Genomic DNA, 26,692 nt, shown 5'->3' with positions numbered 1-26,692 from the left:
TTAATTGTCCTATTTGTGTATGTTTATTTGTGGTTAGAAGGAAGCTATTTGTACCTGATTCATGGTTTATGAATGGTATTTGGTCCGAGGAACACATGAGATTTTGGTGCAGTCCTTTTTCTCATGATGCTTTTGGTGATAAGAGAAGTTTTCATTCCCTCTCCACATTTTATATCTTTCCCAAAACTCTTGGTCTCCTATACTCATCCCTTTCCTTTCCATACCACAATTTTTCTCCCTCACAACCCCAATGGCAGCCCAGTATCGGAGACCGCTCATGTTAAGCAGGAGCCAAAAGCAGGGCAGGTTTGTCTTGGTTTGTCTTCAGCTGGAAGGACATTGAGAACACACCATTATCACCCAAATTTCTAATCTTGCTTTATATTTGAGTAAACTATTTTCTCTCCCTTTTGGGGGGGGAAAACAGTCACTTCGGTTTTTATTCGGATTGGTTTACATTCAAGTATATACAGTATGTGAAAATGGCTGTGTAACATTTTGTCATTATGTTTAGAATATAGAAACATGATGGCAGATAAAGGCCAAATGGCCCATCCAGTCTGCCCATCCACAGCAACCATTATCTCTTCCTCTTTCTAAGAGATCAAATGTGCCTATCGCATGCTTTCTTGAATTCAGACACAATCTCTGTCTCCACCACATCTTCCAGAAGACAGTTCCACGCATCTACCACCCTTTCTGTAAAAAGTATTTCCTTATAAGAACATAAGAATAGCCTTACTGGGTCGGATGAATGGTCCATCAAGCCCCGTAGGGGTTTTGTCAGCAGAAAACCTGAAGTAATAATGCCACTGTACAGATCCATGGTGAGACCTCATCTCGAGTATTGTGTTCAATTCTGGAGACCACACTACCGAAAAGATGTGTTGAGAATTGAGTCGGTTCAGCGAATGGCTACCAGGATGGTCTTGGGGCTCAGGGATCTCACGTATGAAGAAAGGTTAAAAAAACTGCGGATGTACTCATTGGAGGAGCGAAGACAGAGAGGAGACATGATTGAAACCTTCAAGTATATTACTGGGCGTATAGTGGTGAAAGATGATATCTTCAGTCTTACGGGGCCCTCGGTAACCAGAGGACATTCGCTGAAAATCAGAGGAGGGAAATTTCAGGGTGATGCTAGAAAGTACTTCTTCACCGAGAGGGTGGTCGATCATTGGAACGAGCTGCCTCAGCGGGTGATTGATGCCAGCAGCGTGTTAGATTTCAAGAAGAAATGGGATATTCATGTGGGATCTCTAGGAGAGTAAGAATCAGGGAGAGGGTCACTGGTATGGGCAGACTCGATGGGCTATGGCCCTTTTCTGCCGTCAATTTCTATGTTTCTATGTTTCTATGTTTCTATTCTCACGGTGGCCAATCCAGGTCACTAGTACCTGGCCAAAACCCAAGGAGTAGCAATATTCCATGCTACCGATCCAGAGCAAGCAGTGGCTTCCCCCATGTCTTTATCAATAACAGACTATGAACTTATCCAAACCTTTCTTAAAACCAGCTATTACTCCTGAGCCTATCACCTCTTAACTTCATCCTATCCTCTCATTCCAGCTTCCTTTCAAATGAGACTCATGCGCATTTATGCCATGTGGGTATTTAAATATCTCTATCAAATCTCCCCTCTCCTGCCTTTCCTCCATTGAGATCTTTAAGTCTGTCCACATGCATCTTATGACGAAGAATACAAATCAATTTAGAAGCCTTCCTCTGGGCCAATGCCATCATTTTTATATATTTTTGAAGGTGCGGTCTCCAGAATTGTACACAATATCCTAAATGAGGTCTCACCAGAATCTTATACAGGGACATCAATACCTCCTTTTTCCTACTGGTCATACCTCTTCCTATGCACCTTAGCATCCTTCTAGCTTTTGCCATCACAACCTGTTTGGCCACCTTAAGATCATCACATACAATCACACCCAAGTCCCACTCTTCTGTCGAGCATATAAGTTCACCTCTATGGCTGGCGTGATTGCTCACAGCTGAGTGGATACACATGCATATACCCAGTTATGCTAGTATTCTAAACAGGAGAAAGAAGATGCCTACTTTCCTTTTTAGAATATGCTACTGTTATGCATTGCTATAGAATTATCCCTATAGTTATTAGCCCAATGGCTCAAGATGTAGAATCACAATATTATCTTTGCAAATCCCAAGTTAACATACTTCCAGTGGTCAGACACACTCCTGCACAAAAGGGCTATACTTATATTAGTGGCTGTCGCCAGTAGTGCAGACATAGGAAATAACTTATCTGTTTAATGATCCACTTATAAGAAAATAGAAATATAAGCCATCTAGTGCAAGCTACATTTTTCTGGCACTCAGCCATTTCATGGGATCAATTCAAATAGTAGCATCAACTATATCAATGCTATCCACAATGACAAGGCTGCCTTGTCGTTCCAGATAAAATCAACAGACCCAATCTGAATCGACTTCCCGAGGAGGTTGCAAAGGTTAAAAAAATTTGCATGTGGTGTGGATAGAGCTAAAAATACCATTTCAAAAGCAGAGACGAACTGTATTCCACACATTAGAAAAGGTCAAGACAAGACAAAAGAACTGCTATCATAGTTAAATGCTGAGGTAAAAGAGGCCAGTGAAGCCAAAAAGACATTTTTCAGAAAATGGTAAGTGGATCCAAATGAAGAAAACAGGAAAGAACAAATGTATTGGCAAATTAGAAATAATTCTTTAATAAGGCCAACCAAAACAGAATTTCAAAGACGCTTACCATAGAGGACAAAACAAATAATTAAAACATTTTCAAGTACATCTGAAGCAAAAAGCTCGTGATGGGGTTGGCTTGGCCACTATGAAAGTAATTTTATAAAGAGCTGCCTGAAGTTAGGTAAATATCGGTATTCTATTAATTTATGCACAAATGATAACATCTGCTGCTGTCATACAGACAGATATGCACTATTTAATTGACATCTTTGATGAGTGGGAGGGGGGTCAGTGACTACTTGGGGGGATTGTGGAGGGGGGGGGGGGTTATGTACTCATGCTTCCAGTGGTCATCTGGTCAGTTTGGGCACTTTCTAGACACTTATTTGTTATTAAAACAAATCTAGCCTCAAATTGTGCCCTGAACATTTTGTAAAATGGCAAAATATCCAGGTCATAAGCCCACCCTAGTCCCATCCAAAACATGCATCCAACATGCCCTGTTGGATGCATAAAAAATGGCATTAAAAAAACAGCATAAAAACCTTCCAGAAAAACAGGTTTTGAAAATGGAAATTTGGATGATTTGGTCACTGTATGTTTTTGGACGTGCTTGTTTTTTGAAAATGGGCTCTGCACCGCATAGGAGCTTACACAGTTTGCTCAGCTGTTCACCCACACCGCTGATTCCAATTGCTATCCCCTCAGGTTCCCTTGTATAGGACCCACTTTAGGACCCCCCGAGGAAGAAGTGTTTCTTTGAAACATGGACTGTGTCGGGTCTGGGTTCATCAATCCTTTTGGATACAAACTGTTTTATGACCATATTTATGATTGTTTATTAAAGACTTGGCGTCTTGTACACCATTACTGCAGTTCTTGCCTTTGTATCCCAATAGTATTGCAAGGAGGTATGGTTTCATGGCTAGTGGTTCAGTCAAAGGGGGATACACGAAGGTCAGCTGCTTCGCTTGAAGCGGCAGGAGACTATTGTTGGCTTGTTCAGATATTTTGGGGTAATTGAGCATAAATATTTTGGGATGGCTTGAAGTGTTAACAGATGCTATGAGGAAATATTTGAATGTCAACATTATCTAGTTTTGCAGTTTGCATTTCTAGGCTGTAACGGAGAGTACATTCTTCTTGCAATACTAGCTTTCAAATAGTAGGCTATCAGATCAATTTGTGGTTGCAATCTTGGGATGAACATATCTATGTTGATGGGTCCAAGATTGTTTGCAAGTATTATTGATCCTGTGGTGTCTATTTGTCAGATGTAGGATTGCAATTTCCTCTAGTAGATTCTGGGAATAAACGCAAGTTTTTATTTTTGGTTGGGGGGGTTACTTTATAATGCTGTTTTCCGAGTATAATGCCTGCTTTACATGCAAGAAAGTGCTTTCCTAAAATTATGCAACTGCACATGGATGTGAGTAGTAAGCACATGGAAAGTATGCATCTATTTTTGTGTGATCTCTTCATAAGCATTTCCAGGGTAAAACTTGAGCAGAGCATAAGTGGATTTGTGATGTACTCATGTATTTTATAATATTTGTGTATACAAGACCAGAATACATACACACGTTCAGACCATCCCTGGAGCAAGTGTAAATTTGTGCATTACAATTTGTGCACTATTGGGACTGGTTTTTGCAGCCTAGTACTAAAACAGCTGAAGTGCTGATGGCTTCTTATCTTCAGAATAACGGAGAGAAATTCAACCTGCTTGATGATATGCAATCTGAGGTGAGCATGGGAAAGGGGGGAAGTGTCTGGAAAGCAGCATAAACTAATGTTCGAAGTATGGGAAAAAAGATTCTGGATCTAGAAGCTGTGATGGAAGAAAATGAGTTTGATGTAGTAGCGATCACGGAGACGTGGTTCACGGAGTACCAAGACTGAGATGTAGTTATACCAGGCTATAATCTGTTTAGGAAAGACAGGGTAGGAAGAAAAGGAAGGGGAGTAGCATTATATGTTAAAGATCATATTAAAGCCACACAATTGCAGGATCTGCAGGGCAAGGAAGAGGCACTGTGGATCTGCCTGGCAAGAAAGTCCGAGGCTTCGCGGCTTCACTAGGCCCAGGCCCACTCTGTACCGTTAGCGATGAGCTTGGCCGAAAGCTGCTTGACGAGCTCGGTGATCCGCTCCCACTGGCACTCGGAGCGGCAGCGCGCGATCTCTGTCTCCAGCCGGGAGTCTGACCTCTTGGTGGCCATAAGCCGCACTGGGCCAGTGAGCCGCCGTGCTCCGGAGTCACTGCGGGAGAGTGCAGCTCAACGCAGGGAGGGCGCGGCGGGGGTCGGAGACCGTCAGCCAGGTAGCAGCCTAAGAAAGTCCGAGAAGGGCGAGTCGATGGATCGAAAAGAGCGCAGGAGCAGCGAGCCATGCTGTGAATCTGAACTTCAGCTGCAGTTTTTAAAAAAAGGATCTAATCTAAATGTAATTACATTTAAAAAGTGCTGTTTGTCTGTGTCTAGATTGCAAGCTCTTTGAGAAGGGACTGTCTATAGCGCTACCAGACATATGCAGCGCTGTACAGAGTCACAAAGACAGTCCCTTCTCAAAGAGCTTACAATCTAGACACAGACAAACAGGATATCGTGGATACTGTTAAGTGGAACTATTGCTGGCTGGGTTGGAGGGCAGAGGGAAAAGGTGTGAGGCAGCCTGAGTATCCTGAACTCCGCCTGGTATGAGGAACGTACAGCCGTGGAGTTTCTGGCCTCGATGGGTTGCCATTTTCACATGGGCACGTTCCTGACCTAGCATAGTGTGCAGTCCCACCTACAGAGCCCAGAGGGCATGAGCCTAATTGAATTTGTCTATTAGATGTTCCAGGCCTATGACTTCTACTTCTTGCACCAGTACTATGACTGCCGGATCCAAATTGGTGGCTCCGACCAGCTGGGCAACATAATGACAGGCTATGAGTTCATCCAGAGGATAACAAGGCAAGATGTCTACCAGTTTTTTGTCCGACAACAGAACTCCTGTGTAGAAAGACTTTTGAAACTTTCACTTTTTTGCCTCTTCCAGAGATTGTACACATCATGGACATACACAAGAAAAAGCCAGAGAACTAGGGCCTCAGAAACGCCTTGCAGCAGAAGTAACCAAGCTTGTTCATGGCAAAGAGGGGCTGGCATAAGCCAAGAAATGCACAACTGCACTCTACCACAGCAGTACGGATGCACTGGAGGCCATGAATGATCATGAGCTCTTCAAAGAAGCTCCATTCATAAAATTAATGCTTGTACCTGGAATGACAGTACTGCAGTGTTCTCCCTAGCGTGTTTTAGCCGGGCGCTCCGCATCAAAGCCACACACCAACCCTCTTCCCTACCCCTACTCCAGGGGTGTCCAACCCACGGCTGAACAAGGAGTTTTGTGGGCCCAGATTCTCCCTCCTGTGGGTAGTTTTTTGGCTGGCTCCCTTGCTGCAGTTGTCCAAGGGGGTCATCGGCTCCTCGTGTGTGATCTGCAGCTGTGTCAGAAGTGTTCCCTCTGATATCACGACATCAGAGAGTAGGCTTCCGAATCAGCCATGAATCGTGCACGAGGAACCGATGACACCCGCAAACGACTGCAGCAAGGGAGCCGGCCAGAAAACTACCCGCCAGAGGGTGGAACAGAAGAGAGGGAATGTTTCCAGCACAGGCACGGTTCGCCGACGGCCATAAAATAAATGCTTCCAGCACAGCCACGGATCGTCTGAGGAGCCAGCCACAACCTGCAGCTTTCACCAGAAAAACGATTGCAGCATGGGAGCCGACCAGAAGGTAAATACCTGTCAGAGGGAGGCACAGAAGTGAGGGAGGGAGAAGGTTGTGTTGAGACTCGAGAGGGAGGGAGCACTTTGGACAAATGATGAAGGAAGGAGGGAGGGCGCATGAACCATAGGATTGAAGAATGGAGGGTGGGAGGGAACAGTAAGGGAGAATTGTGTGTCAGAGAGGGAAAGAGGAAAACTAGAGAGAGGAGGGAGAGAGAGAGAGAATTATTGGACATGGTGGTGGGAGAGGGGTGAAGTAGAGATACATGGGCTTGGAGAGGAGGGGGAGAACATGCTGGGCCAAGGAAGCCTCCTGGACTAGGTTGGGTTTTTTTTAAAAAGTAAAGAGGGGGAGGGTATTAAAAGAAGTGCCAGATTGGGCATGGGAAGGGGGGAGAGCTTATGGGTCCAGAAACAGAGGACAGAGAGATAGTGGGCAATGGTTTCAAGGGAGAGAAGTTGGACCTGAGGTAGTGTGGAGGAAGAGGGAAAGAGATACTTGAAGGGAGAACTGTTGGGAAGAGAAAGGGAGAAATGGTGGACCAGGGAGATGGAGGCAGGCAGGCATGAGGAGAGATGGGTGGGGGGCAGTTGGGAAGAGAAAGGGAGAGAAGTTGGATCTGGAGATGGAAGGGAGGTAGGGAGAAATTTTAGGCCTGTGGATGGAAGGCAGAGAGTTGCAGCATTCTCTTTTTTTTTCCTCCATTTCATTGTTCAGCATCAAAAGGGGAGGGAAGAAGAAAAACATAAAAGAGAGGGATCAAAATGTTGGACCATGGGGATAGAGGAGAGATGGACCCATGGGAGGGCAGGAGGGAAAGAAAGGGACAGGGAGTTATAGCCTGACCAGTGGAAAGAGGGATGGGATTCTAAAAGTGGTGAGCCATGAGGATGAGGTCAAAACGGAGATGACAAGATAAGTGAGGAGTAGATGGAAAGAAATAGAAGGCTGGGAAAGGAGTGAGATGGGAAATGGGAGAGCTAGGGACTGAGAGAAGATGGAGAACAGCAGGCACTGGAAAGAGAATTAGTTGAATATGGACAAAAAGCAGAAAGATAAACTGGGACCAAGATGATGGAGAAACAAAACATCCAGACAACAAGGTAGAAAAAATTGTTTTATTTTGAATTTATTAACTGGAATATGTTAGCTTTGGGATATATGCATCACAATTATTTTTGTATTCAGTGGCGTAGTCATATACAGCTGATTTAGGGGAGGGACTGAAGCCCAAAATTAGTGGATGGGCATCAAAGTTTCTCCCCGCCTGAGTGCAATTTACAAATACTAGAGCTATTGGGGATCCCCAAGCCCTGCCACCTGAAGACATTCCTCCAGTCTGACAACCCAAAATCTCCAAGCTTTGCAGGCAATGGCAAAATCCTCAAGCTGCCACTTATGTCAGAGGAGGGGCGGGATCGCGTCAGAGGGAACATGCTACCGAGGTGGAGAGCGGCTTGCGAGGTTCGCTACAGCCAGCCGGTGATCTTCAGCAGGCTGCTTTGAAGAGGAGGGCAGACGCGAATGAATAGATTTACTACTGTCTTAGAGTGAGTGAGGGCGGGAGGGGGGAGTCGCTGGCATGTTCTCCGCCTCCTTGCGTCCATGGTCACAAACTCCGCCGCCACAGGCTCGTTCTACTGGTACGGATCTACGGATCACGGACGCAGGGATCACGAAGTTTGAACTGCGCATGTGCGCTTAGGGTTTTATTATAGTAGATACGTACATCTTCTATATTAGTGATTGCAAATTTGGGAGCTGCTCATCAGCTAGTGTTTGTGTGGCCCCAGAATTTTTTTTTTCATCTAATGCGGCCCAGGGAAGCCAAAAGGTTGGACAACCCTGCCCTACTTCTTCACCGTGAGCAGGGAGGGGTAATTTCCATAGCGTTCCAGGCTGTGCGCCAACCCTCTTCCCCGCTCCTACTCCTTCACCATAAGCAGGGAGGGGTAATTTGCATAGCACCAAATTTGCACCACCAAATTGCCCCACCCGACTACTTTTTTGTGCCACCCGGCTGGGAAAAATTTCTGGGGAGAACACTGCCCACTGATTTGAGACTTATATGCCTTTAGTGTTTTACACTATTTTCTGGCTAAAACAAACGTCTGATGTTTGTGAAGATTAATAAAGTTGCAGCCCTTGATATCCTTATTCCCCGTCTGTATTTCTTTGTTGAGTAACTGCATGAATCTGAATCTCTGTAAAGGAGAATGTGTGTGAGAGGAAGGCCCAACCAAATTATGCGAGAAATGTTATGTTAAATTGTTAAAGCTGACCCTTGAGAATAAGCATATTTGTTTAAAACACAGCTGTGTAAAGACAACGTGAAACAGACTGTGATGAAAACATTTATCAGCCACATCACTCACAATGAGACTTTAAATTGTGTTTGCTACCAGTATGTTTGGCTAACAACTTAGTAAAATTATTATATAGCCAAAAAGTACTTTTCATCATTTTGACTTATGTTTCTGCTGCTAAATGAACGTGATAACCCTATAATCTTAAAAAGGATCAATCAGTTAGTTTGACTTTGTTTTCTGCTTTTTTTAAGAAGACTTCTTTGTGTGGGATGGTGTATGGGGATACATTTCTATTTCCTTCAATTTTCCCTGAACTGATTGAGAATCGTATGTATCTGGAGCAGTCTACTCCCAATTTCTTTCCTCACTAAACTACCTATTTTTCCTTACAATGATACATCACAAACTGCTGGATTCTCAAACCTTTGTAATGCTCTGGGTTGCCTTGAATAACCCATTATGACACTACGGAATTCAGCTGAGCCAAATGCGCGTTGCTACAGCAGCCTGTACAATACCAGCTGACCACCCTAAATTGAGATATATATCCTCTTCTTAGGGCTCCTTTTACAAAGCTGCGTTAGCGGCTTTAGCACACGCACCTTTTTAGTGCGCGCTAACCCCCGCGCTAGCTGAAAAACTACCGCCTGCTCAAGAGGAGGGGGTAGCGGCTAGCGCAGCCAGCAAATTAGCGCGCTGTTACGCGCGTTAAACTGCAAACGCAGCTTCGTAAAAGGAGCCCTTATTCTCACTGTCCCATCCCCCATATTAACATCTAACCTTAACGATTCTGAACCAGCTTCTTTAAAACATTCCTCGTGTCATATGGTGATTTAATTTTTAATCTGTCTCCCCTTCCCCTGCTTGGACCCCAGTTTTCTTTTACCTGAGCAAGCAAACAAAAATTAGTTTTATTAAGTACAAAAGCTTAAGAAGTGGCATTATCAACACGGGCTACAGGTAAGAGGTGTTATTTTACTATTAACGCCAATTATTATTAACTAGATGTCATTGCATAAAGTGGGAACTGTGATGAATAGCACAAGTTAGTGGAAAAATAACATGTTCTCAACAGTAGCCCATGGTTGGGCCATTCTAGTATTTAAAATCTGCCTCAGGCAGTAAAAGACCAAATACTGTATGGTTTATGACAGCCAATCAAATCAATTCACTGCATCACTTTGATAAGAAATATTATTGGCCCCCCTCTACATTGAATTTATAATTCTCAGCCTTAGTGACTCACTTTTAGACTCTAGTAGTCCTATAAAAGGGGCCTTTATTTTAGACACCAAGAAAGTGTCTATTTGGATTCTGTTTTATTAGGTACCTACTTGTCTTTAGAGAATACCAGAGTAACAGGTCAAAAGCACACTTATATTTTAGATGCAGCTATAGAGCTGGTATAAATGCTCATATCTAGATTGTTAAAGAACAGTATAGTATATCTTATCATGTACACATGTAAATGTGCATCTCTCCCACATTCCACCCAACTCCATCCTCTACAGTTATAAAATTAATAATAAAATATTTATATACTGCTTTTACCATCAAGTTCTTAGCTGTCTACATATGTAAGAAGCTAAAATTAAAATTTGGGAATAATAATAATAATAACTTTATTTTTATATACCGCAGTACCACAAACAGTTCAAAGCGGTTTACAGTGTAAGAGACATTTACAGCGAAGATACAATGAGAACTGTACATATTCAGTAAAGGTGTTTATACACAACACACAATAAGTGTATACTTACAGAACAGTACTCAGCCACAAAATAATCATTTATATATGCATGGGTCAGAATACTTAAAACGTAAATGACTTGAATACTGGCATTTATATGCCTTTTTGTCACCTAAATCTGTACAATTAGTTTTCTTGTGCACAGAACTATGAACTGAAAGCTCTGAATATCAATGTGGAAAAATATACACTGGAAATGTGCAAACAAAAGCGAAGTCTAATCTTTATTGCAATATAGAGGCGTAGAGGTAGGGCTGCTGCCTCAACACCCTGAGGATGTGGGATCAAATCTTAGCACTGCTCCTTGTGACCCTGGGCAAGTCACTTATACCTCCATTGCCCCAGGTACAAACTAAGTACCTGTATATATGTAAAACGCATTGAATGTGTAACCACCAAAAAAGTCCCATTCTCCTTCTCTATGCGATGCAGAACTTGCATAGATTTCCCCTCTTGTACAGAATTCTGCACAGGGACCAGAAGACATTAGCAGCAGCTGCAGTTTGAATTGTTCTCCCTTTATTCCCTTCTTCCCCTTTCCCAGCTGATCACCATGAGGGAAGAGAACAGCTGTATATCATGCCACATCCTCTTCTGCTGGCCTGGCTCTGACAACTTATTTGAACCATATGGGATAGTATAATAATAATAATAATAACTTTATTCTTATATACCGCCAACAATCTTGCGACTTCTAGGCGGTTTACAGTAAAGAGAAGTGGTTTACAATAAAGAGAAACTGTACATACAGCGAATTAAAGGGTATAGCATTGTACATCTGGTAATTCCAACATTAATAATATTAACAACAGTTTGTGTGCTGCAAGACCAGGAAGTGCCATGCTGCTAACACAAAATTTAGAAATATTCCATGAATTGAATGGTGTGTTCATGGTTAGTGATTAGGGTTGGGGTTTACAATTTACAGGGTCGGGTATGTGGTGGTATTATGAGGGGGGCTGGTGTTCTGGTTCATTAACTAAGTATTTCAAGAACAGGTAGGTTTTTAGGTGTTTCCTGAATTCGCCATAGTTGTTTGTGTGAGCAATTAGTTTTTCTAAGTCTTTACCCCATGTGGCTGCCTGGTACGATAGCAGTTGTTGATGGTATCTCTTATATTTACACCCTCTAGCCGGAGGGGAGACAAATTTCAGGTGTGTTTTTCTTTTATGTCTGTTGGTTGGGAATGAGAAGAGGTCTGTAATATATTTAGGGGCTAGACCGTTTAATACCTTGAAGCAGAGACATCCTAGCTTGAACAACATAGTCCAGAAAGACAGACTCCATGAGTCACAGGATACAGCCCTGTATACAACCACCCTCCTCTTCCATTTCTGGAGAGGAGGGCACAGGAAGAGGGAAAGAGACAACAAGCTGGGTATGCTGGTGGGAATAATTTATTTATTTATTCAATTTTTATACCGTTCTCCCAGGGGAGTTCAGAATGGTTTACAGTTACTCAAGCATTTTTCCCTGTCTGTCCTAGTGGGCTCATCTAGCAAGTTTCAAGTTTTATTAAGGTTTGTTGTATACGCAATATCATATACTTCAATGCGTATAACATTTTAAAAAATAGGGCATAAAACAAAACATTTTTATACAATTAAATACAAATTATATACGTTCTAATACATATCTGATACAGAAGGCGAGGGGGATGAACTACAATCTTTAAAGAAAGAGAAGAAACATTTAGGGAAGAACACATATGGTGGAAACTCAAAAGAGAAAAAGAAAAAAAGGGATATAAAAGCAGGAATGATCATAGAAAAAGAAGATAAATTTACGACCTACTCATAGGTCTAATTAAGATCTAAAAGTGTTAGCTAATGTACCTGGGGCAGTGGGGGGGATTAAGTGACTTGCTCAGGGTCACAAGCGTGGGTTTGAACCCACAACCCCAGGTTGGTGAAGCTGTAGCTTTAACTACTGAGCCACACTGAGGAAGAGCTGGCGGCAGGGTTGCCAGATTTTCCAATCGGAAAATCCAGATCCCTAGACCTAGCCCCAGGCCCGCCCAGTTCTGCCCTGTAATGCCCTAATCCCGCCTCCCACTGCCTGCTCTTGTTGGACAGAGGGGGAAGTCCACGTACGTGCAGACTTCTTCCCTGCCTGACATGATTTGAGGAGGCTTTTCAAAACCCGGACAAAGTGTTATGTCCTCAAAAGGAGGTCATGTCCGAGGAAATCCTAGCTGGAGGGATAGGTCAGTATGGTATAGACTGAGGATACGTGCAGCAGAGCTGGTCAAACCATTAAGCAAGCCTAGGCAGTCACATGGAGCAGCAGTTCCTAAGAGGGGGAGGGGGGTAACAAAAAGCAGCTACAATTAAAGCAGAACATCAAGGGGTCCTTTTATCAATCTGCAGTAGGGGTTTAACGCATGTAATACCGCGCATTAAACCGCCTGCCGCGCTAGCCGCTAACACCTGCATTGAGCAGGCATTAGTTTTTTAGCCGGCCGCGAGGGTTACGCATGATGAAATGTCCAACGCGCTAACCCCGCTAGTGCGGCTTGATAAAAGGACCCCCAAGTCCCAACAGCCACTGCATATTTTCACCTAAAAAACAAAGTTTAATATTTAATGTCCAACTACGTGTTTCTTCTTTGGATTTTAGCAAAAACTATTTTTTATTTCTTTTAGATAATCCTTGTTTATCTTGGATCCTCTACAAACCTTTTTCCCTCTTGTTCCTACGTTTAAATCTACTATAATTCAAGAGAATGATGTCAGCTTGTAAATCATGGGCTACTATATATAACTTTGAATATAAGAACATAAAAATAGCCACACTGGGTCAAACCAATGGTCCATTTAGCCCAGTATCCTGCTTCCACTAGTGGCCAATCCAGGTTACAAATACCTGGCAGAAACCCCAATAATAGCAACATTTCATACTACCAATCCTAGGGCAAGCACTGAAGTAGTAGCCTAATAGTTACTAGAGTTGCCATGCGGCTCCGGAAAAAGGAGATCAACTCAATGTCGTGTTATATTATTTATACAAATATTGAAGACCATTTGCAAAAAATCAAAACTGGACCCTGATTCTAGATTCCCTGTAAAAATCTCAACTTTTCACTGAGTTTATTAATTGGACTGTTAGCTTTTAATCAAATTGAACTAATTAAATTCTAATGGGGACAAGCCTCAGACTTGGGATTACTCCAAGAGAGAAATAAATTGCTCCCTTGCCTCCTTATAACATCATTGGCTGTTGCCCCACCTCCCTACCAATATAGATTAATTTAATCAATATTTAATTATCTTTTTTTTAAAAAAACTAGATTACATTATATTTTTACCAATAAATATTTATGAACACTATTTCTACTTTTTTATTCATTTAAATCCTCAAAAAACTACAGATTACTATTTTGGTATGGAGTACATAAAGCACAGTTACTTACCGTAACAGTTGTTATCCAGGGACAGCAGGCAGATATTCCCACACATGGGTGACGTCACCGACGGAGCCCCGCAGCGGACAGCCTCGAAAGCAAACTTGCTTGAAGATCTCGATCTTTCGAGCACTGTACCGCGCATGCACGTTTGCTTTCCTGCCCGAACTAGGGGGCGCATCTCCTGAGAGGATCCTCAGTTCAGATACCTAGCCAAGAAGCCAACCAGGGGAGGTGGGAGGGTTGTGGGAATATCTGCCTGCTGTCCCTGGATAACAACTGTTACGGTAAGTAACTGTGCTTTATCCCAGGACAAGCAGGCAGCATATTCCCACACATGGGTGACCTCCAAGCTAAGTAAAAAGGGATGGAGGGAAGTTGGCAATTTACGAAAAAAGATTTTGCAAAACAGATTGACCAAAGTGGCCATCCCTCCTGGATAAGGAATCCAGACAATAATGAGAGGTGAAAGTATGAACTGAGGACCAAGTGGCAGCTTTGCAGATTTCCTCAATGGGAGTTGATCGAAGGAAAGCTACAGATGCCGCCATAGCTCTAACTTTGTGGCCCGACACTTGACCTTGCAGAGGAAGACCAGCCTGGTGTAGCAGAAAGAAATACAAGCAGCCATCCAGTTGGAGATTGTGCGTTTTAATATAGGACGTCCCAACTTGTTTGGATCAAATGAGATGAAAAGTTGAGGAGATGTTCTGTGAAGTTGAGTGCGTTGGAGGTAGAAAGCCAAAGCACGTTTACAGTCCAAGGCATGAAGAGCGGCTTCTCCAGGATGAGAATGAGGCTTTGGAAAAAACACAGGTAGAACAATAGACTGATTGATGTGAAATTCTGAAACAACTTTAGGTAAGAATTTAGGATGAGTACGGAGGACCACTTTGTCATGGTGAAAAACTGTGAAGGGTGGATCTGCAACTAAAGCTTGTAGCTCACTGACTCTTCGAGCAGAAGTGAGAGCAATCAAAAACACAGCTTTCCAAGTGAGATACTTGAGGTGGGCTTTGTCAAGCGGTTCAAAAGGAGGTTTCATAAGTTGAGCTAAAACAACATTGAGATCCCAAACCACTGGAGGTGGTTTAAGCGGTGGATGGAGATTGAGAAGTCCTTTCATAAAGCGAGAAACGATAGGATGTGCAGAAAGGGGTTTTCCATCCAAAGGCTGATGAAAAGCAGCTATAGCACTAAGATGGACTCGAATAGATGTAGTTTGAAGTCCAGATTGTGATAAATGGAGTAAGTAGTCCAGAACGGATGTCAAGGAGGAAGATCTGGGTGGCAAGTGACGTGTAGAACACCAAGCAGAGAATCTAGTCCACTTCTGGCCATAACATTGTCTAGTTGATGGTTTTCTGGAAGCAAGTAAGATATCTTGAACAGACGGAGAGAATTGAGAAAAGTCTGTTATGCAGAAAGGTACCAAGCTGTTAAATGTAGAGCCTGCAGATTGGGATGAAGCAAGGATCCTTGACTCTGCGTGAGTAGAGAGGGAAATACTGGTAGAAGAAGAGGCTCCCTGGTGCTGAGTTGAAGTAGAAGGGAGAACCAAGGTTGTCTGGGCCACCGAGGAGCTATCAGAATCATGGTGGCATGTTCTGACTTCAGTTTGACTAGAGTCTTGAGAATCAGAGGAAACGGAGGAAAAGCATAAAGGAACTGATTCCTCCAGTCCAGTAGAAACGCATCCGCTTCGAGACGTTGAGGGGCATAGATGCGGGAGCAAAATTGAGGCAGTTTGAAGTTGAGAGGTGACGCAAACAGATCTATCTATGGAGTTCCCCAACGGGCAAAGATTTGGCGAAGAGTAGGAGAATTGAGTGTCCATTCGTGAGGCTGTAGAAGACGACTCAATTTGTCCGCCAAATAATTGTGTTGACCCTGAATATAAACAGCTCTGAGAAAGATGTTGTGAAGAATTGCCCAATGCCACAATTTCAGAGCTTCTTGACAGAGGGAGTGAGAGCCCGTCCCTCCCTGTTTGTTGACATAATACATGGCTACCTGGTTGTCGGTACGTACAAGAATCACCATGTCGTGAAGGAGATGTTGAAAAGCTTTGAGAGCATAGAATATCGCTCTGAGTTCCAATAGATTGATATGACACCGACGGTCTGCTTGAGTCCAGAGACCCTGAGTGCGAAGACCGTCCACATGAGCTCCCCATGCGTACATTGATGAGTCGGTTGTGAGGACTTTCTGATGAGGAAGAGGGTGGAACAGCAAGCCTCTGGAAAGATTTAAAGAGAGCATCCACCAACGGAGAGACTTCCGCAATGAAGGAGTTATGGAAATCAGTCGTGTTGGTGGATCCACAGATTGCTGCCATTGGGATGCCAGTGTCCATTGAGGAATACGAAGGTGAAGTCTGGCAAAAGGAATCACATGAACTGTAGAAGCCATGTGACCGAGCAGAACCATCATCTTTCGTGCTGGAACAGTTGAAAGTTGGAAGAGTTGTTGAGAAATCTGAAGCAGGGCGGCCTGACGTGGTTGTGGAAGGTATGCTCTCAGATTGATAGTGTCCAGAGTTGCTCCTATGAATTGGAGAGACTGAGAAGGAGTCAACTGAGATTTGGGAAAGTTGATGTGAAATCCCAAACTTTGTAGAAAAAGAATAGTCTGTTGGGTCGCTGCAATAACCCCTGAAAAAGAGGGAGCCTTGATGAGCCAGTCGTCTAGGTATGGAAATACTTGGAGACCCTGGTTGCGAAGAGCTGCAGCCACGACCACGAGACATTTTGTGAAAACCCTGGGAGAAGAAGCCAATCCGAAGGGGAGAACTCGGTACTGCAGATGAAGGCTTCCTACTTGGAATCTGAGGTACTTGCGAAATGCTGGATGAATAAGGATATGAGTATACGCCTCTTTGAGATCGAGGGAACACATCCAATCCCCTTGGTCCATTAAGGAATATAAAGTTGGCAGTGTGAGCATTCGAAATTTCTCTTTGACTAGATATTTGTTGAGAGCTCTGAGATCCAGGATCGGTCGCAAATCCCCCGTCTTTTTGGGAACTAGAAAATAACGGGAGTAGAATCCCAAGTTCCTTTGGGAAAGAGGAACTTCCTCCACAGCTCGTAGGAGAAGCAGAGCTCGAGCTTCTTGGAGAAGAAGGGGAAGATGCAACTGATTGGAAGGACACTCTCTTGGATGGCGATCTGGAGGCACCTGAAGGAGCCGAAGAGAGTATCCCTCTCGTAGGATGGTAAGCACCCAGAGATCTGATGTAATGAGCTCCCACTGGTGATAAAATGTGGAAAGGCGACCCCCCTATGGGGAGGGGAGAATTTGGAAACAGAGAAATTTGAATGCTCATGTCGAGATTGTCAAAAAGACTGAGCAGGCTTGGTGGCAGCAGGAGTCTGAGATTTTTGTTGTCGCTGTTGTTGAGGAGGACGACGAGGAGGAGGTCTTGAAAAAGCAGGAGTCGTTTTCTGAGGATAACAACGTGGAGTCTGTTTGAAACCTCTAGTTGGTGCAGGTTTAGGTTTTGGTCGAATGAGGGAAGCAAAAGAGCGTTCATGTTCTGAAAGACGCTTAGTAGCTGCCTCAATAGAGTCATCAAATAATTCATTTCCCTGACAAGGTAGATTTGCCAATCTATCTTGAAGGTTGGGATCCATGTCCACAATACGTAACCATGCTAAACGACGCATGGCTACAGCAAAGGCCGATACTCGAGACGAGAGTTCAAATGCATCATATGAGGCTTGTAACATGAAGAATCGTAAATGAGAAAGAATCTTAAGGATGAGTTTAAATTCTGAAAGACGAGTGGTAGAGATATCCGGGTAAAAAGATGGTAAAATCTTCAGAAAATGGTTGAAGTAGGACGTAAAGATGTAGCTGTAATTAAGAACTCTATTTGCCATCATAGAGTTTTGGTATAAACGGCGACCAAACTTATCCATGGTACGACCTTCTCTACCTGGAGGAACTGAAGCATAGATTTTGGAAGGATGTGCTTTCTTTAAAGAGGATTCTACTACCAGGGATTGATGAGATAGTTGAGACTTTTCATAACCTTTACATGGAACTGTTCGATAACGGGATTCCAATTTAGATGGAATGGCAGTGATGGAATAAGGAGTCTCCATATTACGAACAAAGGTTTGTTTCAGAACAGGAGTCATAGGTAATCTGAGGGACTCTTTCGGTGGATGAGGAAGCTCCATATCTGCTAAATATTCAGGAGTATATTTAGAATCTGAATGAAGATCCAGTTTGAGAGCTTGTCCCATATCAAAAATAAATTTGGCAAAAGAAATGGATTTGGAATCAGACGCTTCCTCAGGAGATACACTGCGAGATTTAGGAAGAGCTGAGTATGAGGGAGAAGCCTCTCTAGAATATGGTGAAAGTGGTTCTGAGTCTAGACGTAGAGTCACAGAAGAAGCTGCACTGTGAGGAGGAGTAAGAGAATGTTTTCTCTTCAGGCTCCTGGATGGAGAAGTACCAGGTGTACGTGGTACAGAATGAGTCGAGGTCTGTGGTGAACTGTCTCGACGGGGTGGCTTCGATGGTGGAGTCTTCGGTCGAGAAGGACTTCGAGTCGATGCGCGATGGTGTCGAGATCTGTGCTTCTGCTTCGAAGAATGAGGCAGAGAAGTCTCGGTATCCAATGCCGAAGACTCCCTCCGAAGCTTGGGAGCAATAGGTCTCGAATGCTTCGACCGGTGCTTCGGAGGAGACGAGTCTGGAGAAGAATCAGACGAAGAAATTTTCTTCGGTGTCCTGGATCGGCCTCGAGATACTGGAAGCTCTGGTTGTGTGACAGGCTGATCAGTCCGAGGCAAGGTCGAGGACGGGACCAATTGAGCCACTAAGGAGGAAATCTGAGTGGTGAGTATAGATTTCAGCATGTCCTCCAGCATCGGCACCGAGACAGAAGATTCTGACCTCGTGGTGCAGCAGTACGCTCCAAAGAGGGCGACCTCGAAGGTGAGTATTCCCTTATCTTGGAGGTACGCTTGGAAGATGGACGTGCAGAGGAGTCTGGTGGCTTCTTGGGTACGGTACCTGAAAGAGAACCCGGAGACTTACCCCCCATAGAAGACTTCGCAGATGGCACTGTCTTCGAGGGAAGCAGATAAGGTCGAGGCCTTCGAGACCGAAGCTCCAGCCGGAGCCTGGGTCGAAGCCTTCGAGACCGTAGTCGTCGGAGTCGAAGCCTTCGAGACCGGGGCAGCCGCCGAGGTTGAAGCAGAATCCGAAGGTTGCTCCATGTCTCCGAAAAGTTGAAAAAATTGAGCGCACCAGCGTCAAAAAGCCCGTGGAGTAAGAGTGAAACAACGGTGACAATCTTCTGGGGAATGAGTGGGACCCAGGCACTGTAGACAGCGGCAGTGGGGATCGGTGACCGAAATCACATGATTACACTGGCGACAACGTTTGAACCCGGTAAGAGGCCGGGACATGGAAAAAATAAAGTCCGTGTCGAACGAAAGGAGCAAATGGGCCTAGGCCCAAGGCTCACCGGCCGGACACGAAATCAAAGAAACAATTGAAACTTTTTTATTTTTATTTTTATTTTTTTTAAGAAAAGAAAACGAAAAAGAAATAGGAGAGCACAGCGTCCGAACTTAACTGAAAGAAAAGAAACAGCCGCAGTGAAGAGAAGGCAATGCTGCAGAGATGTAGAAAAACGTGTCTTCTTGTCTCCGCGGAATTAAACGAACTGAGGATCCTCTCAGGAGATGCGCCCCCTAGTTCGGGCGGGAAGGCACGCGCGCATGCGCGGTACAGTGCTCGAAAGATCGAGATCTTCAAGCAAGTTTGCTTTCGAGGCTGTCCGCTGCGGGGCTCCATCGGTGACGTCACCCATGTGTGGGAATATGCTGCCTGCTTGTCCTGGGATAATACTTAAAACAAATCAGCATGCCATTTTTGAATCTCAGAACCAACTCATACCAGATCTTGTACATTCATCTAGTCATACTCAATCAGGATCTCATCCAAAGTCCTTTTTCAATTTCATTTTGTTAATACAGTACCATTTGAAGTTTGTTTTGTTTTGTTGTATCAAGGTGTTATTTTATTTAGTCATCTACCATAAACAAACACTACTGTCTCAACATGTTTCAGTTGTTGGATTATTCACAATCAATGGAAAGGAGGAAAGATCTCGGACAATTTGTTCATGTCACATACCGGCCAGATTGGCCTTTCAGCCAATAAGAACAGTATTATAATCACTGGTCTTTCTCCACTACCATTGCTATCAATATCAATAATACTCCATAAAGGTGCAAAACTTGCAATCTAGGGGCTCCTTTTACGAAGGTGCGTTAGGGCCTTAACGCACGGAATAGCGTGCGCTAGCTGCTACCACCTCCTCTTCTGTTTTTCGGATAGAGCACGCTAATCCGGTGCATGCACTAAAAACGCTAGCGCACCTTCCTAAAAGGAGCCCTACGTATATGTGTCACACGCCCCAGCAACATCAATCCTAAAACCACTTATCTTTAGTAGTGCTAAGAAATGATAAGCAGTAAGCATCTCAATAGCAAAGGGTTCTTTTTCAAACAACCTACAAGGAAATTATTCATGGTATAATATCTGGAGAGGTATAATTAATTATTGGCACACCACATGCCTGTCTGTATATGGTCTGTCGTAACTCACCTTCATGATCTGTTTTTCCTCTTCACTACACGTGCTCATCAGCTTATCACCAGATGCAACAAGTTCATCTATAATATCCTTGTGTCTTAATAGCTCCATGGTGCACGCCTTGTAACACAAAGAAAACAGTGGCACTTAAGATTCAGAGAATGGGCAAACGTACTTCTTAGAAAACTATTTTTCCTTTTTTTGTTTATGTAATTTTCAATAATATACAAAGAATTTTCCTCATAATTAAAAAATAGAAAAAAACATAAGAATGTGAGCTGCCCTACCTGGGCAGATTGCAGATCCATCAAACCCAGTTTCCTGTTTCCGACAGTGGCCAACATATTTTATACTGCTTATCCTAGGAATAAGCAGTGGATTTCCCCCAAGTCCATTTAAATAATGGCTTATGGACTTGTCTTTTGGGAAGTTATCCAAACCTTTTTTAAACCTTGCTAAGCTAACTGCTTTCACCACATTCTTTGGCAACGAATTCCAGAGTTTAATTACACATTGGGAAAGAGTGCACACCGCCCACAAAGAGCATGCACCAATCATAAAAAGTGCACCCTCTTTTGCGACAGCGCACGCCTGTGCACACTGCTCATGCAGGGTATAACAAAATCATAGGGGGAAAAAATCTCTCATTAACAGGGAACAGAAATAAAATAACAAAATTATATTCCCTTATGTTTGAATCAGTCCACAAAATGAGGGGTAGAGAACCAAGAGAAAACATATATGGAGGTCACAGAAAAAGGTAATAATTAACGAAGAAAAAGCCTAGTAAGAACATAAGAATAGCAGCAATTACATGAACTTATGTGTAGAAGGGGGGAGAGAAAGGGGGGAAGGATAGAGCTACAATTTGCTGAAAAGCCAGGTTTTCAGTTGTTTGCGGAATAACTGAAGGGAACTCAGGTTCCGCAGCGGGGTAGTGAGGTCGTTCCAAAGACCTGTGATTTTGAAGCGAAGGGATTTTCCCAGTTTGCCTGAATAGTGGATGCCGCGTGGAGAGGGGAAGGCTAGTTTAAGCCTTTGGGCAGTTCTGGAGGAGTCGGGACTGGAGGAGTTGAAAGACAGTGGGATAAGAGGAGGCAGGATTCCGTGAATGATCTTGAAAGCCAGGCAGGAACATTTGAAATGGATTCTGGAGATTATTGGGAGCCAGTGAAGTTTGGCAAGGAGTGGGGAGGCATGGTCAGACTTGCGTTTTGAGAAGATCAGTTTGGCTGCAGTATTCTGGATTAGCTGGAGTCTTAGAATACTTTTTTTTGATAGATTTAAGTAGATGGCGTTGCAGTAATCTAGTTTGGAGAGGATGATGGATTGGACAAGGATGGCAAAGTGTTGTTGGCTGAAGTAGGATCTAGCTTTCCTCAGCATGTGAAGGCTGAAAAAGCATGATTTTGCCGAGGAGTTGAGGTGGTCATTGAGGGAGAGAGAGGAATCGATAGTGATACCAAGGACCTTGCATAAGAACTCGAGCTGTAGTGTATCGCCTGTGGGTAATGCGAAAAGTGTGGGCAGGTGTTCGAATTTTGGGCCGAGCCAGAGTAGTTTTGTTTTAGATTCGTTTAGTTTCATCTGTACCGAGAGGGACCAGGCACGGAGTCTCATTATGCAAGCTGTAATGTTTTCGTGGAGGTTGGTGAGGTTCTGGTCAGACTCAGGGTCCATCAAGCCCAGTAGCCCGATCTCACGGTGGCTAATCCAGGTCACTAGTACCTGGCCAAAACCCAAGGTGTAGCAATATTCCATGCTACCAATACAGGGCAACTATCTCAGCTTCTATACCCCAGACCCAACTGCACTGTAGAGGCTGACCAAAACTGCTTTTTTTCAGTCTTGGCCAAAACTGAAACTGCCACCAAAACTGTCTAATCACTTTCAGTCAAACCCAAAACTGCAATCGAAACTTATCACCTGGTTTCAGCCAAAACCTAAAGTTTGGGTGAGTGAATGCAAACCAATGAGGCCCACTGGGAATTGTCAGCTTGCAGTCTACAGCCCTCTGCTAAACCCACAGGAGATCATTCCTAGGAGCTGCAAACACAAGGTGACAACTGGGAGAGTCATTTTAACAAGGACTTCTCAACAAGTCTGGCACGTTTAGGCTCTCAAGTCAATGCAGATGTAGTTAAATATCCTCCGAGACATGAACTTTGTGCGAAAAAGCAAAAAAACAAAATCATGATTACCAGCTTTTTATGCTCACTCAAACTGTGCATAAATATGAGAAAGTAGTACTGAGATACTGTATTTGTACTTAGTAAAAGGACAAATGTACAGCACTGTGAGTATTTGGCAGCGCTATAGAAATGATAAGTAGTACATAAGAACACAAGAAGTTGCCTCCGCTGAGGCAGACCAGAGGTCTATCTCGCCCAGCGGTCCGCTCTCGTGGCGGCCCATCAGGCCTATTGCCTGAGCAGTGGTCCCTGACTATTTCTATAACCTACCTCTACTCCTATCCCTATAACCTACCTAATAGGCAAGCATGATATAGATTCTTACTAAAATAGGTTAAAGGAGTCCAAGAATAGCCTACACGAGAGAATGACACGGTGACAGAATTCATCACCGTCCCCGTGAATAACCGTGGGAAACCACCTCATGTTATTCTATAAGGAGGGAGGGAAGAACCAGAGTACGAATGGGCACAGCCACTGACCCTCAAGCCTGAAGAATGCTGGTGTAGAAGGACTAAACAATGGTTTCCCATGGTTATCAGCGGGGATAGGATTGATGATGAATTCTGTAAACATATCATTCTCTAGTCTACACTATGAATATCAGTCTGATGTACAATACATAATTTTAAAAAAAGCACATTGATGTTACTAAGAGCTCCCTTTACTAAGCTGCGATAGCGTTTTTAGCGAAAGCAGAATTTTAGCGCGCGCTAAACCCACGCTACGCAGCTAGAACTAACGCCAGCTCAATGCTGGCATTAGCATCTAGCGTGCGGGGCAATTCTGCGCGCAATAAGCGTGCGTTAAAAACCGCTATCGCAGCTTAGTAAAAGGAACCCTAAATGTGAGGACTATATGCTCTGAAAATTAAAATCAAGAGCAATAAAATATTTTCTAATATATAAACTTCAATTCATAGTAATATCATTTCCCTACTTAACACTATAAGATTGACCAGGACTTGTGCTTGAAAAAAAAAATCACTGCAGATTCCTTCCTCATAGAATCTAGCTTCTGTATGCCACAAGTCTGATTAAAATGTTGCATTTTCAGCATATCTAACAGAGCCTGGAAATTATTTAGAATCACCCAAATAGTATCCAAGCCAGAATATATATATATAAATAATGAAAGACTATAATTTACTTCCAAGCAAAATAGTCTCTGCACATGTGGACCACTCAGCTAATGAAATCTGAAACTAAAAGCTGCAGTGCTTTTACATTCGCTGACTCTGCGCCAGATTTGGAGTGACTGCTGATGTCATATATCCACAGAAAGGCTAGTTCCTAAGGAACCTATTATCCCCAATTTACACATTTAAAGTCTTGCTAAACTTTTTGTATCAAAAGCATCTATTTGGAGCACTCAATTACATAAACCACAATGCTTGCAACTACACTACAAACACAGACACACACACAAGGAGTAGTTTTCCCTTCCCAGACTACCTTACAATCCCTTGTGGTCTAGTGATGTAGTCAGGGCATGCGTGATCCTCAGTCACTCTTGCCCATGTCAGCTCTGTTCTCTTTTGGCAATCTTGCAAAATTCAAACACAAAAGTGGAACAACCACCCTACAGTCAGATAAAGCAGAAATATGGCTAAAAGGATGACTCCTCCCCTGGAAAATAGCCTTTAAACAAATTTTAATTATATTCACAAATCCCAACATGGACCCATGTTTCAGCAATGAATTGCCTTCTTCAGGGGTAAAGGAATTATTTTATCTGAAGATTGCCACTAGAGGTCATGACAGCCATTTTGAGAGCAGAGCCAGCATAGACAGAAATGACTGGGGATCACTCCTGCCCTAACTATACCTTGGACTGCCAGGAGGGCATCAACAGATGGGCAGGAGAGACAAGCAACTCCTGTTTGGAAGGGAGGGAGACAAACAGGACAAAGCACAAATTTTCTGCTTCCACCAAAAAGACCTTTAGTTTCTGCTGAAACCAAAACCATGGCCACTGCCTTTTGACAAATCCGAAACCAGGCCAAAAAAGGATTTGGGGCCAGTTTTGGCACCATAACCAAAACCAAAACTCGGTCAGCTTCTACCGCACTGGTACGCTTCAAAAGAAGAAAGGTTTTCAACTGTTCAGGATCAAAAAAGACATATATACTGTAGTACTCAAATACATCTACAAAGGTAGCGAAGAACAAAATAAGCACCTAGAGCACAAGTTTGCCATATTGCCAGAAACGTTTTCCAACGTAACTGAGTCTGATGAGTCACATTAGGAAATGCCCATACTTTTTGACCTAAACAGAGTACTTGAGATCACCAAAAAGTACAGTTTCTTGAGCATATGCACATCCTGAGGGAATACAAAAAAAGCACTGCCAGAAGAGTTGTTCCCCGAGATTCAATACCTATCCAGTGTGACTGAAAATTAAACTACAGTACCCCCTCGATATTCATGAATAACTCCAGCCACTTCAGTGATGTCGGCAGCAGTTCCAGTCAGCCCCCTGAAGTGATAGCAGCCCCTTCCACGCCCCCCACCAAGGTGATGTCAGCAGAATTCACTGCCTGACTGGGCACAGGAGTTGAAAGCCAGCTCCCCCTCCCCCCCCCAAAGTGCTGCCAGCTTGAATATGGATCAGCAGGCACTGATCATGCCAGCTGATGGAACACTTGCGAATAATCAAACCTGTGAATGCCGAACCCACGAATATAGAGGGAGACTTGTGAACCAATACATAAAACTATTACATGAACAAATAAGCACCATAAATTGAGAAATTTTCTTTACCTTTTGACCTTGTAGTTGAGCTGTAGTCTGGTCTTGCTCAAGCCTAATATCACCCAGTGACAATAGTTTCTTCTCAGTTTCTGCTAGCCAAGCTAACTCAGCATTAGCTGCCTGCTCAAACTGCACAAAGCAAAACACACTGATTGAATCATACTGCATGATTTCTGTGTGTTTAAGAACTTAACATATAACTGAAAAGCAGAGAACATTTATCCCCTCATTTACAAAGCCACTCTAGTGTTTTTAGCGCCAGCTGCAGTGGTAAGAATTCCTATGAGTGTTGGAGGTCTTAATCGCTGTGGCTGGTGCAAAAAAATGCTAGCGAAGCTTTGTAAAGGAGGGGGTTATGCATTTTTGATTTGACAGATATATAGCATAAAGGTATATATTTGGGATTTGACAGATATATAGCAGAAAGGTAACTAAAATGTATTCATTTACAAGATTTCAGGGATTATTTTGGAAATCTTATTCGCAATTTCCGCATGAACATTCTGTAATTTACATGTGGAAACAATATCCATGAACAAATGGACCAGAAAGTGACATCAGAAAGGAGCTAAAGCCAGTGTGAGCAGCAGGTAGAAGATGCTGCTTCCACAGGTGAACATTTAAAGAGGTACATGGGGAAGGCAGAGAGGCACCGATGTCCATGCAAAGATGGCGCCAGGGTAGTCCACCACCTCCGCCTTACTTTCTATACCACTGATTCAATTTATATGTAAATTTCTGGTCTGGATATTCAATGTGGGCCATGTCTGGAAAGTGGCAATGAATATCCAGGTATGAAGGACTTCTGGGCATGAGCATTTATTCAGCCAGCACTGCATATCAGGTAGGGCCAGCATAAAGGGACAATTTTATTTCCCTTTTAAAAAAACAAAAACAAAAAAAAAAACCCTTCTCAAATGTCATTTAAATTTTCTTAGTCCAAGTTATTCAGAGGAGTAAATCTACTATGAATAGCTCATAAACTTGATTCCTTTTTGGTTACTATCTAAGGGGCTGAGCCTCAGATCCCTGTGTGTTGTATATGTTTCACAAGCACACTAGAAAGGGAATTAACCTCACTGGCTCATGCTCCCCTCCTGCAGCCCCACCAGCAATGAATATCACCAGTACCCACACACTCTCTGCTCTTCCTTAACTCCATCTCTCCCGGACTGCCCTTTTAC

At 43.4% G+C, this 26,692-nt stretch overlaps 1 protein-coding gene across 11 annotated transcripts in view; it reads right to left on the bottom strand.

The window, feature by feature from the left end:
• DST (dystonin) overlaps positions 1-26,692 on the bottom strand; it is an 883,569-nt gene that overhangs the window by 172,654 nt on the left and 684,223 nt on the right. For all 11 annotated transcript variants that reach the window (XM_033936420.1, XM_033936427.1, XM_033936422.1 and 8 more), the window contains 2 exons: positions 25,518-25,637; positions 20,575-20,682 (listed from right to left, as the gene is read on the bottom strand). In XM_033936420.1, coding sequence (XP_033792311.1) covers positions 20,575-20,682; positions 25,518-25,637 — 228 coding nt within the window. The remainder of the gene's footprint in view (positions 1-20,574; positions 20,683-25,517; positions 25,638-26,692) is intronic.

The sequence above is a fragment of the Geotrypetes seraphini genome, chromosome 3 (genome assembly GCF_902459505.1).
Source record: "Geotrypetes seraphini chromosome 3, aGeoSer1.1, whole genome shotgun sequence".
Lineage (NCBI taxonomy): Eukaryota > Metazoa > Chordata > Amphibia > Gymnophiona > Dermophiidae > Geotrypetes > Geotrypetes seraphini.
This window is presented reverse-complemented; position numbering and strand designations above follow the sequence as displayed.